At 43.3% G+C, this 17,828-nt stretch overlaps 1 protein-coding gene across 6 annotated transcripts in view; it reads left to right on the forward strand.

The window, feature by feature from the left end:
* The window catches only part of Samd4a (sterile alpha motif domain containing 4A), a 227,698-nt gene that overhangs the window by 176,736 nt on the left and 33,134 nt on the right, over positions 1 to 17,828 (forward strand). For all 6 annotated transcript variants that reach the window (XM_042682597.1, XM_042682599.1, XM_042682600.1 and 3 more), the window contains 2 exons: positions 9,205 to 9,314; positions 11,103 to 11,189. In XM_042682597.1, coding sequence (XP_042538531.1) covers positions 9,205 to 9,314; positions 11,103 to 11,189 — 197 coding nt within the window. The remainder of the gene's footprint in view (positions 1 to 9,204; positions 9,315 to 11,102; positions 11,190 to 17,828) is intronic.

Here is a 17,828-nt window from a genome sequence, read left to right on the forward strand (position 1 = left end):
CACTTTGAAGCGGGGAGTATGTCCTCCTCATGGTGTTCAGGAAACTGGATCATAGGTTTGGAGACCTGGCAAAACCCATTTACACTACCTAGTTTTGTGTTCAGGCAGCCAAACTGCAGGTCACAGGTTGCAGGTGAGATTTAGTCATGTTCTAGGCAAGCCTGGCTTGGCATCTGTCACATGACTGAGGGACTGCTTTGGGCTAACTTCTTTGCAAGTGAAGCTCAGGGTCTTCATGGTCTGTATTTTCAAGATGGCATGTGTTGGGTTCTGACTAGTAACACTGTGTGAGGACCACTGGCTTGTGATGATCATCAGGGAGGGCCCTGTGGAGAGGCCATTCACTGTGGGAATGCTGATTCCACTATTTAGTGGATAGGCATGCATTTTCTTTCTTCCTCTTATTTTCCTCCCTCTCTCTTTCTCCCTCCCTTCCTTCATTTTTATCTTTCTTTGAAGGACTTATATATACCTTAACATTCTCCCCAAACAGGTAACAATGTATTTGGCATGCTGACCAAATGTATACTGGCATTTTGATAAGAAGTGAATCAAGATAATATATTTTTAAAAACATAAATAAAAGAAAAATTGAAAAATGTCCTATTCCTGTTGTAAGATAGAAGCCAAAAACTTTCCAAAGTTCAAGGAGTATCACAAATATATAAGTTTATTTGATTTATTTCTCTGGAATCAGTGAGACTTGTCTCCTCAGAGCTTACTTAATCAGAAAATGACACAGACAAGGGTCATATATCTTATAAAGAATACAGGCCTATGTGGGAATGGTCAGGAAACAGACTGTGGGTGGCTAGATGAAACAAAGGACCTTTTTCATATATTTCTAGCTTCTTTGGCCAATTTGAATCCAGAATTGGACCCAGATTCAAAATATAAGTTCATTATTAAGTTAAATGGGAAAAAATACTTAAAGGAAGGAACTTTCTGGAATTATGGGTTCTATTTGTAAGGAAAGTATACCTGCAGTGTAGTAGACAAGTCAGATATTAAAAATGTCCACATCAACAAGCACTAGCTTCTCGAAGTGTCATAGGGCCAGTATTTATTAAATACAGATGTTTCTTCTCCCGCCTTGCTGTGAGATAGTCACCACTAAGAACTCTTCCACATCAAAAAAGTTTACTAGGCACCGCCTGGTAAGAGCATGTCTGAGAAACAGCCTTTAACATGCCTGTCCCAAGAGTTTGTCATTTGATCTCCACATCTAAGAGCTAGTTTGAATATCTAAATTAGATCACACTTGGGAGCAGTGTGCTATGTGATCAAGTGACATGCATCTAGAAAAGTGTTCTTCGTTGGGCCTTGGGAGGAGCCTAGTCCATCAGGATATCAGTATTGAACTTCTCATTGCTTCTCTAATTTGTAACTACTCAGCTTGCCAAAACGAAGAATCTATAGTAGAATTTGCAAGAGTTCACCAATAATCAAGGAGCTTACCCTCTCCTTAACATCTTGGGAAAAAGAGTAAAGTCATTATCATGGAACTTGATTCAGTGTGAATTCATCTTACTGACCTTGAGGAAAACTCTACATTGATCCTTCCTTTTCTTCCTTTCTCATCTAGAGAGACTGGCCAGGTTTGACTATTATCATTCCTTAGGAATGTACCTCTTAGGTCAAGAATGTGGAGGAAACCTTCGCTCTTTTTATTTTTCACATATATCAATCTAGGCCTCTTTTTGTCATTACCTTGGCACTCTCTATCAGAAAGACCAACTTCTACTCTCTGATGACTAATGCCATCTACCTGCACTGCTGTTCTTCCTTCTATAGTGAATACTTTTCCTGACGGTTTAAGTTGGTCTCATCAAATTGCTGCTAGGGTAGGGGGCTCTCACGCTACAGTCCCAAGCTAAAGAATCAACTACTTAACTTGAAACTGACCCCCAAAAAGCATGACCTGAACTGAAATGTGAAATTTCCCCCTTTATCATTCCCTATGGAGGATACTAGTTATACATGTTGGTTGAATATACTGGTTCTGTTTTCTAAATTCAGCTGTCCCTGTTCTTTTCAGAAACATCACTGTGACTTAACCCCAGGGAAAGATTCTTGATTCTGAATTGGAGCTCAATTATAATATTCTTCATTCCTTAGGCAATAGAATGTGCTCTTGGTTTTTCTTTCATTCAAAGAGAGAAAGCATACCATGATTCCCTAGAAGGAAGAGCAGGCAGTTGTGGGAGAATCCTATGTGCCAGTCATGTTAGCATCGCAACCTCAACATGCCAGGGCTGTTGATGAATGATGTGGCTTTGATATATGGGAATGAGAAGATATTTAGGACAGGAAGAGCCACAGGTTCACTTTTGTCCTTATTCCAGTTAGTGGGCTTTTCTGAGCATTTGCTGAGAGAGGTGTAACCAGCTCAAGTAGGACTGAGGTAAGGGCTATTGCTGTTGTAAGAGATTCACTTGCACATAAACAACAAATGGGTGGCCAAGGCAGGTGCATTGCTGTGAAAATATACTTTAGTGACTTGTCCTGGGTCAGAAAAGGCACAAAAAGTGCCATAACACAAAGAAGAGGGAAGTTAGGGAAACTTCCTAGAAAAGGAGAAGCCTGGAGCTGAGTTATAAGGCATGAATACAGACATCCAGCAGAGTCAAAGGAAAAGCATTCTGTACAGAGAGAACCACTCATGAAAGCATGTGAGGAAAGACTTAACCAACAAGATCCTGTGACTACACGATTAGAAGTGCATAGAAACAAGTCTGCCAGAGGGAAAAGGTAGGCTCCAGGCCTTTCAAAGGAGTTTTGTCTTTTGTCCTGAAATGGTTGAAGGAATTCCTGTCACACCTGTATAGACTTGCCTCTTAGAAATGGGAGCCTTACCATAGTGTGGAAAATATATCAAAGTGAGAAGAAGACAGGAGATTCTGGTTTGGGAAGCCAGTAGAGAGGTAGAGGATGTTTCAATAAGAAAGGTAAAAGGTGAAATTGGTCAAAGGCCAGCAAACAGTGAGAATGGAAACTAAGGAGTGTGGTCACATGAGTTTCATGAGAGAATGGAGAAGGCTGGGTAACTACCTAAATATAAACAGTGATGGAGGGGAAGACATTTAAAATGATGGCTGGGTTTCTGCCTAGGACATCTGGTCAGCCTTGGTATCATGCATAGCAAAGGGTCTATCGGAGGAGAAACAGATGTGGGGGATGGCTTGGGACATAGGAAGTGTGAAAACCTGTCATCATTCCCTGGAAATGTGTAACCTCCTTAGTGGTCAGCACGAAGCACCACTAAGGCACCTTCCTGGTCCAGCCCAGGCTCCTGTTTCCCTCCTCACCTGCAGTTTTAATACTATGAATACTTATTAGAAAGTGCATTTGAGGCATGCCATTCCGCATATCTTAGTAAAAATGCTCATAAAGTAGGGGAGGGTAGAAATAGGCATGTGTCTGAGGATATGAGCTTCAATATGAGTTAATACCAACTAGGTATACCTATGATGTGTGCTTCACACTAGCACAAAACTACGGAGGGAATTGAACTTAATGTATTCTTGTATGTAGACATAATAAAGGTACAATTCAAATTCTTGGCTCCAGTGGCTTTGATGGACATATGGCAGTTGAGAATGGAGGTGACTCTATTGCCTGTGAAAACGTTGTTTGCCTTTTCTAAGGAGTCCTACATAGATGGAACTTGAGTAAACTTTTTCTCTGCGTGGCAAAAAGAAAATATACTGTCAACTCTGAAATAGCTGGTTTGAGGTTTGGAATTGTTTTTGAAATGTAGACCTTTGCTCCTTGTCTCAGAGTTAGACTAGAAAAATTATTTAGAGGTGAGATCTATTTGAAGGTGGGAAAAAAAGAACCTGTCAGAAGTCTTTGTAAGAGTGGTGGTTTGTACACCACTGCTGAGGATGGTAAAGGTTCTCTGAGTAGCTGGAACTGTGTTCAGCCTGGCTGTCATCCAAATTAATCACTATTCTCTGAATGTTGACTTTCCAGATTGCTGTATTGAATTCCTTGAGCTTGGATATGTTTGTTTCATTTTCCTCTTCCCATATTTCAACGTTGGGACCTGCACAGATGGCTCCTCATTGGTTCAGAGTTGGGCTCATGCTTCTCAGATAGGCGGAGAACTCTCAACAGCAAATCCTAGGATTCCTCTCAGTCCGGAAAGTCTGAAATATTTAACCTCTACTCCTCACTCAGCTTGTGTACACAGCACTTAGGAATGTCATGCTTAATGGAAGTAGCAAGGAAAAACAGTCTTCTGTCTGCATCTAACATGTTGAAGTGGGTACTTCACCTCAAACTTGGCCTTCCAAGACCCTCCCCTATATATGTCCACAAGGCCTTCCTAGGGACCCACATGGACACTCCCCAGAATCAAGACGCACATTCCAGGAGACTTCGGCTCCACAGGGACCAGATGCCCAGAGCTCCTTTCTTTTGTTCAGTGGGTACAACAGCCCAGGCTGCTCATTTGTTTCTAACTAGAAATAAAAGCATGTTTTGGTAAGCTTGATGACATCACTAAATATCTGCTCTTTGCTCTTGCAGTGTTTTTCCTCTCACTTGAACAATGAAGAGGTGATGCCTGCTTATCCTTAAGCTAGCTTTCCTCTTCTCTCCCTCAGAAACCAAGAAGGTATCCCTTTCTCAGAAGAAGGTGGTTGAGATTAGCTTGACTCTCAGTAGAGAATGGAAGTCAATTTTGCATCTGCAGATAGCAGGAGCCCCGTGTGGTCTCTCACGTGAGAAAATGGCTGTTCATGTCTCTTTCTTCCAGGGAAAGAAGTGCCTAACTTTCTGCTCTTTGTGTTGATTCCTATGTTCACCCTTCCCTTCGTCCCCCTCTACAGTAGACCTCCTCCTTTATGTTTGGGTGCTGCATGGCTTGTTGGCCTGGCTGACATTTATAGTCATTCCTGCAGCATGTGTCAGGGAAACGCAGCTCAAGTTACAATAGTGGTTTTTACCATTGCATTCAACAGGGTGAGCAGTTGTATGTGCCACAGATCCTCTCCATGGCTGATTTGAAAAGGAGATAAAAACAAGCACAGTTTAAACCTGGATATAAAGCATAGATTATAGATGTAACACTGTCATCAAAAACTGGGCATGAGAGGATAAACCCAGTGTGGACAGCATCAAGGTCTACTAGAAGGAGATTTGTAAAGGATGGAGACATGGCGTGGATTCAACCATCACTCACATGGAGGGTGATGCTTTCTCCTAGAAACCTCTTACACGTTCCTCTAAAGGACTGTTCTGCCATAGAACTCTCCTAGTCTCAATGCTACTTGTCTGAGAAATCTCACCTACACACCTACTCCCATGAACTGATAACTAAGAATTATAGAAAAGGCGAGTTGTTGTTCTTCAGTGCAGACCTCTCTCTCCCTCCAAGTTTGTAGCTGACTTTTTCCTCATGGTTGACCTCAAGGCAGCGTCACTCAAGTGATCTAATGTGAATTCACCATCTCGCCTCAAATCTGCTGATCCCCTTGTGTTTGCCGTCTCACCAAGCCCAGACCTTCATCTTTCTCACTCTCTGCTCGTTCCTGATCTTTCAAATACCATCAGTTTACATCTTTTCCTTCTCTTCTGCTCCCTCTCCAAAGTCATCTTCATGGTGTTCCTGAACTCACATCTTGGCCTTCTGTCTCACTGTCCTGTCCAACCTTTCTAATGACAACCATCATGTTTCTAACGTACTTAGCTGCTACCGCTCAGATTTCAACAGCCATTCATCATCCACAGGATAATGTCTACTGTCCTTGTGTTTACACATTCCCTATCTCGGTCACCTGATTGCCCTGCCTGTGTCCCACCTTGTCTTTAGCCATTCTCTACCACAAGCATTTGTTCTACCTTGGATGCTCTCTTGCCTCTGTCCTTGTCTGCTGGTCTTGCTTCCTCTGATTGTTTCCTTGGGAGTCCCAAGTTGCTGTTATTCTAAGCAGCAAATTGCAAAGAACTCTTCTTCACTTCCTAGGACCTGGTCCTAGAACTGGAGCTGTATTCTGTACTTGTACGACAGCTATTATAATTGTTTTTGTATGTGTCAGCTGTGCTGTCTAGATGAAAAGTTCCTTGATAAAAAAGACATATTTTCACAGAGCTTGACCCTTATCAAAGTCATTTGGTAAATGTTGAGTTAGCATATTTCAGCATTCCCAAACCTGACAAGGAATTCAGCCTAGCATATAGCAGAGGGCATCTTTCTCTTTTTCACACTGAATCATTTGGGCCCTCCATTGATATGTTCAATAGGAGCAACCCAGATGAAACTAAACAGCCATGCACCAGTCTGAGGCGGGGTCCCTGAAGGGTCACTGTCCTCATTCACTTATCACCTTCTCTGGGAAACAGCTCTGCTTTTCCCTTTTGCCTGTGTCTTCCAACCATAGCCACAGGTTCCCATATTGAAAAATGAAGGTCTGAGGTTAGAATAGCATTTGGTTTTTTGTTTTTTTGTTTTTACCATTGCATCCAACAGAGTGGCACGTGGACCTTGAGGGAGTACCTGAGCTTTGAGTTCAAGTTCTCTCAGTCTTACAGAATTTAGCACCTGAATTATTGGAATTTCTGCCTTTGGGGAATGAAATGATCAAGGTTCTCAGTTCTCTGGTTCATGGAGTTTTGTTTTGATTCCTGTTAAGGAAGGGTGCCTCACCAACCAGGGAGAAAAAAGTTGGTAGGCAATTTTTTTTAAGAACTAGGATTTTGGGATCATTGGTTGCCACTGTAGAAAGGCAAGGTGTTTGGGTACGTAACATTGAGCTGAGCACTAAGACATCTGTACAACAGTGTCATTGTGTGCCTTCCCCAGGAACATAAAGTCACAGAAATTTATATTTCCCAATAGTGTATTCAGAAATAACTCTCAAGAAGCCTAATTTATCCTGTTTTGAAGTCCTATAAGGGCCTTTTTTCAAGAAAATGATTCCCAATGACCTGCATTTTGACTAAATGAGACAGACTTTTCTATGCATCTATCCAGAATTCCAGTTGTCAAACTGAGCCTTGCCACATAAGACTTGTCCCTCACATGTCTGGCTCTTAAGAGACTCATTTGTTACCTTGATATATAGCATCTGGTTGCAACATGATTTAATAGCTGATTTGGTAGGATTTTCTTTGTCTTATCATCAGTGGATTTTGTGTGGCTCTTCAGTAGGGCACCTGGTCCAGATTTGGTTCATGGGATGATGGTACACTTTTTCTGTGGGGAATTGTGCCTTAGTGTGGCATTGAGCTACCCAAACATCTCTGAATCATAAAGGTGGCAGTGTTTGAGCAGCAGCTTAGACATTTTCCAAGATGTGAATAAAAACCATGAAACCTGGTGACAAAGTGGTAACATGTGGTTGAACTGAAAGCTGGAGTGAAGGTTATGCCTGTCCCCATCTGCAAAAGCATTAGCATTGTTTCAAGAGAAACAGAAATATGGGAGAGAATGAAGTCAGATAAAATAGCTTCAGGATGACATATCAGGGAAAGCACTAGATTCCTGAGCTGCAAAGTCCTGGATGCTTCATCTAATGTAGTTTAAGCTGAGGAGGATATAAGGGGTTACTACTATGTTCATGAGGAAGCTTTGTCTGTGTTTGGTTAATGTTGGTGTCAGGAGATGGACTCCCTCTTGTCACAGTAAATTGAAGGGTTTCCAAGCATAGAATGCAGTCTTTTATAGCCTGAGATAACTGAGTGTGATCTTAAAATGCCATTGGATGTTCTTTTCTGGGGAATTCTCAGAAATGTTCCTCATTGGCCTTCGTATTACTGCAGATGAAAAAGTACCCTCAGCAGGCCAACCATTGCTCCCTCTGTCTCTGAGTTTTAGGAGACTATCCCCCAGCCACATTCCCTGACCGAGCAGACGAAGCCTGATTTCAGAGTTGTCTCAGCATCTTTCATCAACCCTAGTTACCTCCTCTAAGTATTGAAGAATTGGAAGGTTTTCACTTATGTTGGAATGTGTATGGTTCATCAGTATCTCAGAATAAAGAACTCAGCAATCAGTTGTACAGAATCTAGTGATCAACTTCATAGAAAACACAAATGGTACTTAACAGACCTGCTTATTCAGCCCTACCACTGATGAGCTATTTGGGCCTTATCTTAAGAAAGTTGGTTCAATGTAGGAAAGAACTGGGACTCAGAAGGCTGGAGTTCTAGTTTCTATCCCATGACATACTTGCTCTGTGATTTAGGCTTGATGGCTTAATATTGCCATAAAACAAGCCAGAAGTAGGGGAATATGATTCTGGAAACTTTTCAAAGGTCAGCTCAACAACTTTTGATTTAAAGGACCTCGGGAAAATGCTTTTGTTTTGTTTGTAATGAGCAAGGTAATAATCCTGTGGATATTCTATACAGAAATTGTTGTTCTTCACTCTGGAATCTCAAACTGAGGGCTTATTTCTGATGGACTTTGGAATTTGTACTATCCTGTGGTCTAGCCAATCGTTAGACCTTTCAAGATGTGGTGTGTTATTTGGTTGGCATTCAAGGAAGAAATCAAAGCTATGTCTAGACACATTCTATGGCTTGGGGAATGAACAGCAGGCATCCCACAAAAGTGATGATGTTGGGTCCTCGAATGCCCCTTATCCCATTGGATCTAGGGGAGCAAAAGGGAAGGAGTCAAGCTATGAATTACAACAACTCTATTTGTAGGTACAACTGTTGCTTGCCTCTGTGGAATTACTGAAACACGTAGATAAAGGCATTTTCCCTCCAAGGAAAGTATCCAGAGAGTGTAAACTCACTGTGTCTAGTTTTAACTTTCTAGATCAGGTCTTTTCCAAGTCAGCAGTGAAGTGGGCCGGCTAGTGATGATTTCTTACCATGGTTTTGGTCATGAACCCTTTTGTTAATCTTCAGGGAGCTATGGATGCTTCTCTTCCCAGCAAATTACTCACATGTTTATAAATTGGGTGTGGAGGGGGATAATTCTGGAGGATTCCCTGTAGCCTATGGACCCTGAGTGAGCAGTTCATAGTCTAGAGTAGAATCATAGAGACCATTACTGAGAATGGCAGGGCTAGCCAGAAACTTGTGGCCCATAATTTGCTGCCAGAATTAAGCAAGTAATAACATAAAGGTGTTTTTTTTTTCTTTTTTTCCTCTGAACATCGCTGCTGCTTCCTGTTCCCGCATCTTTCGTCACCTCTCTCGTTCCTCCCATCTCCCTCCCCATCTCTTGCACATCTTACACTACAGATGTTCCAGCCTGGTTAAAAAGCCTCCGCCTGCACAAGTACGCTGCGCTTTTCTCCCAGATGACCTATGAGGAAATGATGGCCCTCACTGAGTGCCAGCTGGAGGCTCAGGTATGTGCTTAAGGGGACCATTCCCAGAGAGGGTGACGTTCAATCATGTTGGGACCCATGCCATGGAATTTCCAGATGCTAATTCACATCCCACATAAATTGTAAGACAGGGCTCTTCCCTGCAGAGTCCAATAGGAAGTGGTAGGAAGACCCTGGACAGCAAGGCCTACCAGAAGTCCAAGTGGCCTGTAGCCTCAGGTGGCACCCAGGAAGTTTATTGGAATTGGAGCTGAGTTTTAAGAGGACAGATTGCAGAGATGGGAAGAGGGTGGAATTAGGGAAGGGACCATTCCACCTGGTCACATACTAGCTATCTCCTAAATGGAGATCAGCAGAAGCATCAGGTCGTGCTTCAGACAAACCCCAAGGCTTTTTCCAAAATCCCTCAGGCTGGACTGAATGGAGATTGGAATAAACAGTTCACAGTATTTATTTATTCTAGCCTCCTGGAAGAGCATGAGATGATGATTAAGAATGAGATTTCCCAGGTCTCAGATTTCATTTTCCTTCTACATGTTACAAACGGACAAAGGTCCTCTTCCTTCTTGGGCATCTTTCTCCAAGCGTGGATGCCAAAGGCCAGTCAACAGTACCCCTGAAATGAAGCATGACTCCTTCCATGCTGTGCTCCAGTCAATAGACCTCTGACCCATGCCTTTGTTTCCCTTGTTTAAAATGCTATTTGCATGTTTCAACTGACTCAGTTTCCTTTGAGCAATGATTTTAAAGAATTGATGGTCTACAGCAGCCAATACTATTTCCCCTTGAGGAAGCATGGCTGGTTAGGATGTGTACCTCCCCATAGACCTCTGGCTTCCCATTGCTTTTCCAAGACCCTCAGTTAACCTCTGCAGGCTAGGCTGAATACCAGTATTGAGAGCAAGACAAAGCCTAAAGTCACTGCACAATCTCAGAGAATGAAAGGCACTAAGAACCACTTCCTAATATTTCTCCCACCACATTTTGAATCTCTACCACTCCCTGATATCCCAGGGGTCGATGAGAAACATTTCTAAGAGCATTTTTGTGTTTGGGTCAGGGTTGAGGGGAAAAAACCTTAAATCCATCACTTGTTCAACTTAATAAGAAACAAAAAAGAAAGAAGGAAATGGCAGAGGGTAAAGTCAGAACTTGGCAAAATCTTCTCAGCGTTATTTACTTCATTTGAACCCGAAGTTGAAGCTAAACAGACATTTATTTTTATTAAAGACCTGATTAGAAGGGGAGGGGGAAAGGCCCTCAACTGGGAAATTTGCTGGGTCTCTAACAACCCATATCTAGCAAAATCCCTAGGCTACCACTCTACACAATGAAAATCAACCCCAGATCTGCAAATCCTAAAGTCTACCTGGAGGGATGAGTGAATTATAGATTCTTTTCAACTATGTTTGCTTTTTTAATGGCTGCAAACTAAAAAAAATATTCCTTGTTGATGGTACTCCATGTGGACCACACTGGGTTTCCCCACCCCTTCAAGATGGGCAAATGGGAAAAGTGCGAATATCACGAGGATCTGATGGGTTCAGGACCTTCAGGGGAACTTGGGAGAAAGGAGTATCTGACTTAAATATTGTCTTTTAAGACTTTGAGGAAATCTTGTGGTGAGGGGGAAAACTGGCTACCCTGTGTCTCTCTGTCCTAAATGTATAGCCGGATGGAGTTATAGAATATTTAGGAAGAAGAGGTTTGTGAAAGTCCTCACTGACTTTGCACATTGACTGACTGTATGCTCTTTGAGAGAGTTTCTAAGCTAATTCTTAAGCATACCTTCATGTATTAAATTTACAGAACGTTACCAAAGGTGCAAGACACAAAATTGTCATCAGTATTCAGAAGCTCAAAGAAAGACAGAACCTCCTGAAGTCTTTGGAAAGGGTAAGTTCACAGCGCATAAGGGAACCTTTGTCATGCGGAGACAGACTAAGGAAAATCTCCAGGTGAGAGTATTGTAGCAGGCTTCCGAGAGCGGGTATTGTGGACTTGCCTTACCAAAGCCTGGACAGGAGCAATCATTATAAAGTGGGGCTTCTAGGATATCCTGGTACAGAACGAAACTTACCCGTGGGGTCCCGGCTAGCTGTGATGAGATCTGATTTTGAGAAAAGCTGTGTCCTGGGAATGGCAAACACCTATCTACCTCAGCTTCCACGGCTGGGGTGGAAAGCATTGGGCAGGCAGACATGGTTGTGCTAAGAATAACTTCAGACTTTAACTTCACAGAATGAATCCCCTAGACTCAGCTAGGAAACACCTTAAAAGTGTGAAGTGCTGCAAAAACTTGATTCTGACATTAAAAACTGGTTAAATCGGCTGCACACTACCCTTTTGTTTAACTGCCTGCACAGATTCTTGTCTCATCGTGTGTCTGGCTGTCATCCTGGTTACTGTGTCATGATGACAATATGATTTCATCTTCAGTCCTAAGGCCATACCTCTGTCACTAGGGCTGTGTGTGCTTCTTGGGCACCAGTGTGGGGAGAGAAATTGAGTGGGTATTCGTGGCCTGCAAAGTATAAGTGGTAATGTGTTCTTAGGAATCCCAGGAAACCTTTGGGAGGGAACAAACTATTGATCTTGACAGGCCTAAAGTAAGCTTGGTCTGGACTGAGTAATGGCTCAAGTGATAGAGTACCTGCATAGCAAATCTGAGGCCCTGAGTTCAAACCTAATACATCTCCCTTCCCCCCAATTTTTGCTGTCTAATACAGCATTTATTCATGTATTTTTGGCCACACTAGAGCTTGAACAGAGGGCCTTATAGTTGCTAGGCCAGTGTTGTAACTCTTGAACCATACCTTCAGCCCATTCTTTGCTGGTTATTTTTTGAGATAGGGTCTTGCGAACTTTTCTGTCTGGTCCTGGCCTCATACCACAACCCTCTTGCTCTCAACCTCCCAAGTAGCTAGGATTACAGAGTGAGCCACTAGCACCAGGTTCTGAAGCAAATATTTTATTTATTTGTGTGTTTGTTTATTGTCAGTCATGGGGCTTGAACTCAGGGCCTGGGCACTGTCCCTGAGCTTTTTCAATCAAGGCTAGTGCTCTACCACCAATGCCACTGGTGGTTAATTAGAGATAAGGTTCTCACGGACTTAACTGCCTGGGCTGGCTTTGACCAGCAATCCTCAGATCTCAGCCGGCAGAGTAGCTAGGAATACAGGCATGATCCACCAGCACCTAGCTTTTGAAGCAAGCATTTTGATGGAATGGGAAATATTTTAACTTATTCAAAGAGATGTGTGTGTGTAATTTTATATGCACTATGTAGTTATTTTTAATGTGTATCACATAGTATGTTACATATTTAGAGAATATATACATAAGACCTTATAAGGAGAGTTTCTTTCAGATCCTCTGGATGCATAGACAGGTAGGGGAGTCCACTTGTGTGCATATCTGTGATTAAAGGTATGCTCTTAATTCAAGTGAATTACAGATTACAAGTGAGCTTTCCAACTGAACAGAGATTTTGGCATTCTCAGTTTTATGCTAACTCCTTGCAAGCAGCTTGCCTAACAGAGTGATTATTGCCATTTTTAATCTAGGGAACTGTTCTCTTTTGGAGAATATGCAAAAGGCCAATTTACTCTTTGTCTATTTGAAAGTAGAGAAAACATTTTGCATGAGGATTAGATTGCTAAGCTTTATGGTAAAAGAAAGATTTTCCTTCTCTCATTTCTGGAACATCCTTCAGGACTTCATTCATATCCTCTATCACTGAGGAGCACACCCCACCAGAAACAGAAATGTGGAATTATTCCCTGCAGCCTGGAACTAACATCACCAGCTGGACACCAGGGCAGCTAGGTAGACTTTCCATCTAGCCTTTGATGTGTCAGCAATGCTCTGTGTCCTAGACTTCACAAAATCCTTTCTTCCCTGATACCCTGGAATGGGAAAATTTTAAAGATGCCAAATGTATGGTGGCTGCTAATGTCCAAAAAGCAAAGCAGTAGTGAGTCAATTGGATTTTACTTTTTGGAGAAAGGGGAAAGCTGTGCCTGTCAGATGACCAGGGTGAGCTGACTACAAAACAAGAGAATATTCTGTCACCCTGCTCTGTCTCTTTAGCAACAAATGACCTATAGATGGTGAATGCCTCTAGCATTCTTACCTCACACATCTAAGGAGATGGCTGGGACCCCACCCACTGTTAGATCATAATCAGCAAGAGCTGCAGAGGAGCTCTCTGTGCAGAGCTCTTCCATTCAGTTACTGCACACTCACAAAGCAACTGTTCAGATTCGCTCTGCCCTGTCCTCTGTAGGCTCACCGTAAGTGGTATGTAGACCCTGCCCGAGGGCAACTTAGGGCATGGCCCGGGGCAGACAGATGTGGTAGCTGATGATCTCACAATCCAGAGGCAGCTGGGAGAATTTTCCTGAGGTGAACAGCCCATTGAATGTGGACCCTCATTGAAGTGAGGTAGGAGTCCCTTAGAGGAGCCAGGGGCTGATGGGAAACAGAGCAAGTTTTGATAGGATCTTGAACAAAACAGGGACCATTAGGACAGAGAAGGAGGAGAAAGATCACTTCAAGGAAACCCAGTGGTTCCGGAGGCATAGGCTTAGATGGTGTGTCATCTGGGAACAGAAACATAGAAGGAACTACTAGAGTAGAAGAAAAGTAGTTCAGTTGCTTGATTTTGAGATCCCTATGGGACACCCAGGTGGAGTTGGCAAATAGATGGACAGAAAGGAAGGTATGGAGTCCAGGACCCAGTTGGGTTGGAAAGAAGGACTCAGCTCTGGGCCAGCTGTGTGTGTGATTGCTGGTGGGTACCCAGAAAGTGTGTGGAGAGTGATGACCACCTGAGGACAGGGACAGATAAGAAAGGACCATCTATTTGGTTTTGTTTGTTTTTGTTGTTGTTGTTGTTGGTGGTGGTGGTGGTGGTGGTGGTGGTGGTGGTGGTGGTGGTCGTGGGGCTTGAACTCTGGGCCTGGGCACTGTCCCTCAGCTCTTCAGCTCAAGGAAGGGATGGTAGGGGAAAAACAAAGGAGGAAGTAACCATGCTCGATAGGAAATGTACTCATTACTTTACTCTTATAACTGTAACCCTTCTGTGCACTATTTTTACAATAAAAACAAAAACAAAAAAGAAAGGACCATGTAATGACTGAGTCCTGCAGAGGATCTCTTCCCATCAGGCACATGGAAGTGTCACCTACAGTGGAGACTACACTGGACTTGGCAATCTGCTGGTCACAGCAGCCAGAATGGGGAAAATGTTTTTGGAGAATAGAAGAGGACAAGAAGCCAGGAGTGTGAAGGATGGGGGTAGGGGCATGGGGCTATAGGCTGCTCCAGCTGTTTGGTAGGAAAGAGAAGGTGGCAGCAATTACTGGAGTAGATTTACATTTAACAAGAAAAGGTTGGCCTGGGAAGGTGGCTCAGTGGTAGAGCACTTACCTTGCATACATGAGGCCCTGGGTTCGATTCCTCAGCACCACATAAGCAAAAAGAAAAAAGCTGGAAGTGGCGCTGTGGCTCAAGTGGTAGAGCGCTAGCCTTGAGCTGAAGAGCTGGGGGATAGCACCCAGGCCCAGAGGTCAGGCCCCATGACCAGACCCAAAAAAAAAGGTCACTGTGTGCTTTTAGGTATATTATCAAGTGGCTCCCAAATAATAAAACAGAACTATTTTCTAAACCTGGTATGGACACACACACACACACACACACACACACACACACACACACACACATGAATGTATACATACCTCCTATTTGATTTATTTCCACTTAGAGGAAATATTTTCACTTTGATTTATTTCCACTTAATGTGGAAGTCCATATCTTTTCTTCAGACACATCTAAATCTTAGTCACTTGAGGCTACATCTGAGACTGTTTTTATCTACTATCACAGAAAAGTGGGAGTTATATTTAACAGTGTTTAGTAATACTTTCATTGTGATAATAATGCTTTATACTAATAAGGCCCATTTGATACTTGCAAAAAAATTATACATATGCTAACACTTCTGGCCCTGATCTGCTAAGACAGGCCAGACAGCTGAGGCTGAGTCTTTCAGAGAGAAAGAAACTCAGGTGGGTCCAAACTCCTTAGCAAGTTGCTTCCTGATCAGCCTTGGAACAGCTCTCCAGCTTCATCTCTGGGTCATCTTGCCTCATCCTGTCTGTTCTCCTGCTTGTTGTTTGCAGTCAGGAACCTCTCTTCTCTGCTCCCCCGGCTCCCTGCCCCAACACCGTCATAACATGTGGATCTCAGGAAGTGTAAGCCTCTTTGAGGAGAACTCAATATTCCCAATGCAAATGATCAATGCCTGCTGCCTTTGGCAGCTGATTGGTAAATGGAAGGGGAGAGAGAGGATTTATTTCATTCATTCATTTTATTTCTTTCTTAATTTTGTGCCAGTTCTGGGCTTGAACTCGGGCCTCGGGGCTCTCCTTGAACTTCTTTTGATCAAAACTAGTATTCTACCACTTAAGTCACAGCGTTTGACAAGTAGTTTATTGGAGATATTTTTATTGAGTAGTTATTTTGAGTAGATATTTTTATTGAGTAGTTTATTGGAGACTTTTCTGCCCGTGTTGGCTTCGAACCATGATCCTCAGATCTCTGTCTCTGGAGCAGCTAGGATTACAGGTGTGAGCCACCAGTGCCCAGCAGAGAGTGGATTTAAGTACACTCCTGACTATTAAGTCAGAAGTCCTAATTGTTCTCCCACAAAGGAAGAATGGGGCCTGAGGGACATGTCACACAAAGTGCTGGGAACACCATGCCTGCCCAAAGCTCTCTTTCCAGATGGTTCAGGCTTTGTGATTATCATACCCCTCCCCTTCTCAAAGGCACTGAACCAAATTCCTCCAAGTCCTAAAAGTCCAGGGCTGGACCAGGCTGGCTGGACAGTCATTTCCTTCCTGCTTGTCCACTGAGCTATCCCTGTACCGTTGCTGAGGATTTCCTGTTATCTGCTTCCAAATGGGCTCCTTGTTCGGCAGCCTTGAATCTGCACATTGCTTACTGGACAGCTTCATTTTGCCTCTTTGTGTTTATAATGTAGGAATTATATTTTTTGCCATGAAGGATCAATAGAGACTTGTCAACGTGGAGAATTAATTCCCACAGCCAGTGGAGAATGCTAGATGGACTTCCATTTGGACCATCTCCCTGTGTGCTTCTGAATGTGAGCATGGAGTAGTGAAATTCCTTTAAGAGGCAGGAATGTAATCTGGTGGTCACGGCGCTGCTTCATGCTGCTGGCATAGGCAGCAGTCTGGCTAACTGGCCGTAAGCCAGGTTTTTGGTGACAATGGCTTGAAGTCTAAGAAGAACAAAATGGTGCATGATCCCAGGAAGTTATATGTTATATTAAGCTTCAAACATTATTCATTATGTTTATGGATTTTTTATAGTGACTCCCAATATAAGACTGATAAGATTTGGACTTAGGGCATATATATACCCTAAGGTATGTGTATGTGTGTGTGTGTATATGTGTGTATGTATATACATGTATATATATATATGTATATATGTATGTATGTATCTAATATTCCTGGCTGAATTCATTCTCCTTCCTTCACCATGAACTAGAGAACCTTCATGCCATGAGGAGGGAGCCAGCGAGGGGTTGGTGGCTGTTGATGGGGTCTTGAGCATGCCTTGTTCACCTGAGAGATGGTGGCCACATAGAAGGGCATGGAAAACAGCATGGGACCCCCACCCCCACCCAAGCCTTGGCTATCTGTCGCCCTCCCCCCTACAATCACACACCTATCTTCAGGTGTGGGCTAGACAGGCAATGAGCGCCCTTCAAAGCCCAGGGGCTGCAGGAGGCAGGCAGTTGGTGATGCCCACATCACCAGGCCCAAGGTGAAGTTGACTAGCCACACACTGGTGTCCAGACTCTGGGAAAGGCTAGTCCCTGGGTAGCAGGGACACTGCGGATGAGGAGCAATGTGTGCTAATTCTCCCTGGGCTGGAGGCTGCCCTGCCACCGAGACTGTCCACAATCAGAAGGAAGCCCTTCTGAGATTGTCTGCTAAGTGGCAAATGAATATCTTGCTCAGCATGTTGGTTCCCTCCTATCATCCCAGCACTCAGGAGGTTAAGGCATCTGAATCACAAGTTCAAGGCCAGCTGGGGGCTATGTAGCAAAATCTGTCTCCAGAGAATTTTTAACAAGCCAGGGAAAAGGGGCTTTCTCTCTATAACATAGGCAGATATTAGGAGGATCCTGATTTGAGACCAGCCCTGGCAAAAAGTTATTGAGATTTCCCATCTCGTTAAGAACACCTGTCATCCCAGCTATGTGGGAAAAGTAAATAGAAAGACTGCAGTGTAGGCAGCCTAACAAAATCCTAAAGACCCTATGTGAAAAATAAAGCAAAAAGAGTGGAGGGGTATAACTCAAGTGGTAGAGCACCTGTCTCTCAATGATCAGTCATCAGTTATCAATACGGTCAAATGGGGGTGGGGGGGGAAGTCTTGTTACAAGAGGATCCTAGGAATGGTTTACACCTGCACATCAGTCAAGCTCTTAAAATT

The sequence above is a fragment of the Dipodomys spectabilis genome, unplaced genomic scaffold, assembly GCF_019054845.1.
Source record: "Dipodomys spectabilis isolate Male_0828 unplaced genomic scaffold, ASM1905484v1 ptg000073l, whole genome shotgun sequence".
In the NCBI taxonomy this organism is placed as follows: domain Eukaryota; kingdom Metazoa; phylum Chordata; class Mammalia; order Rodentia; family Heteromyidae; genus Dipodomys; species Dipodomys spectabilis.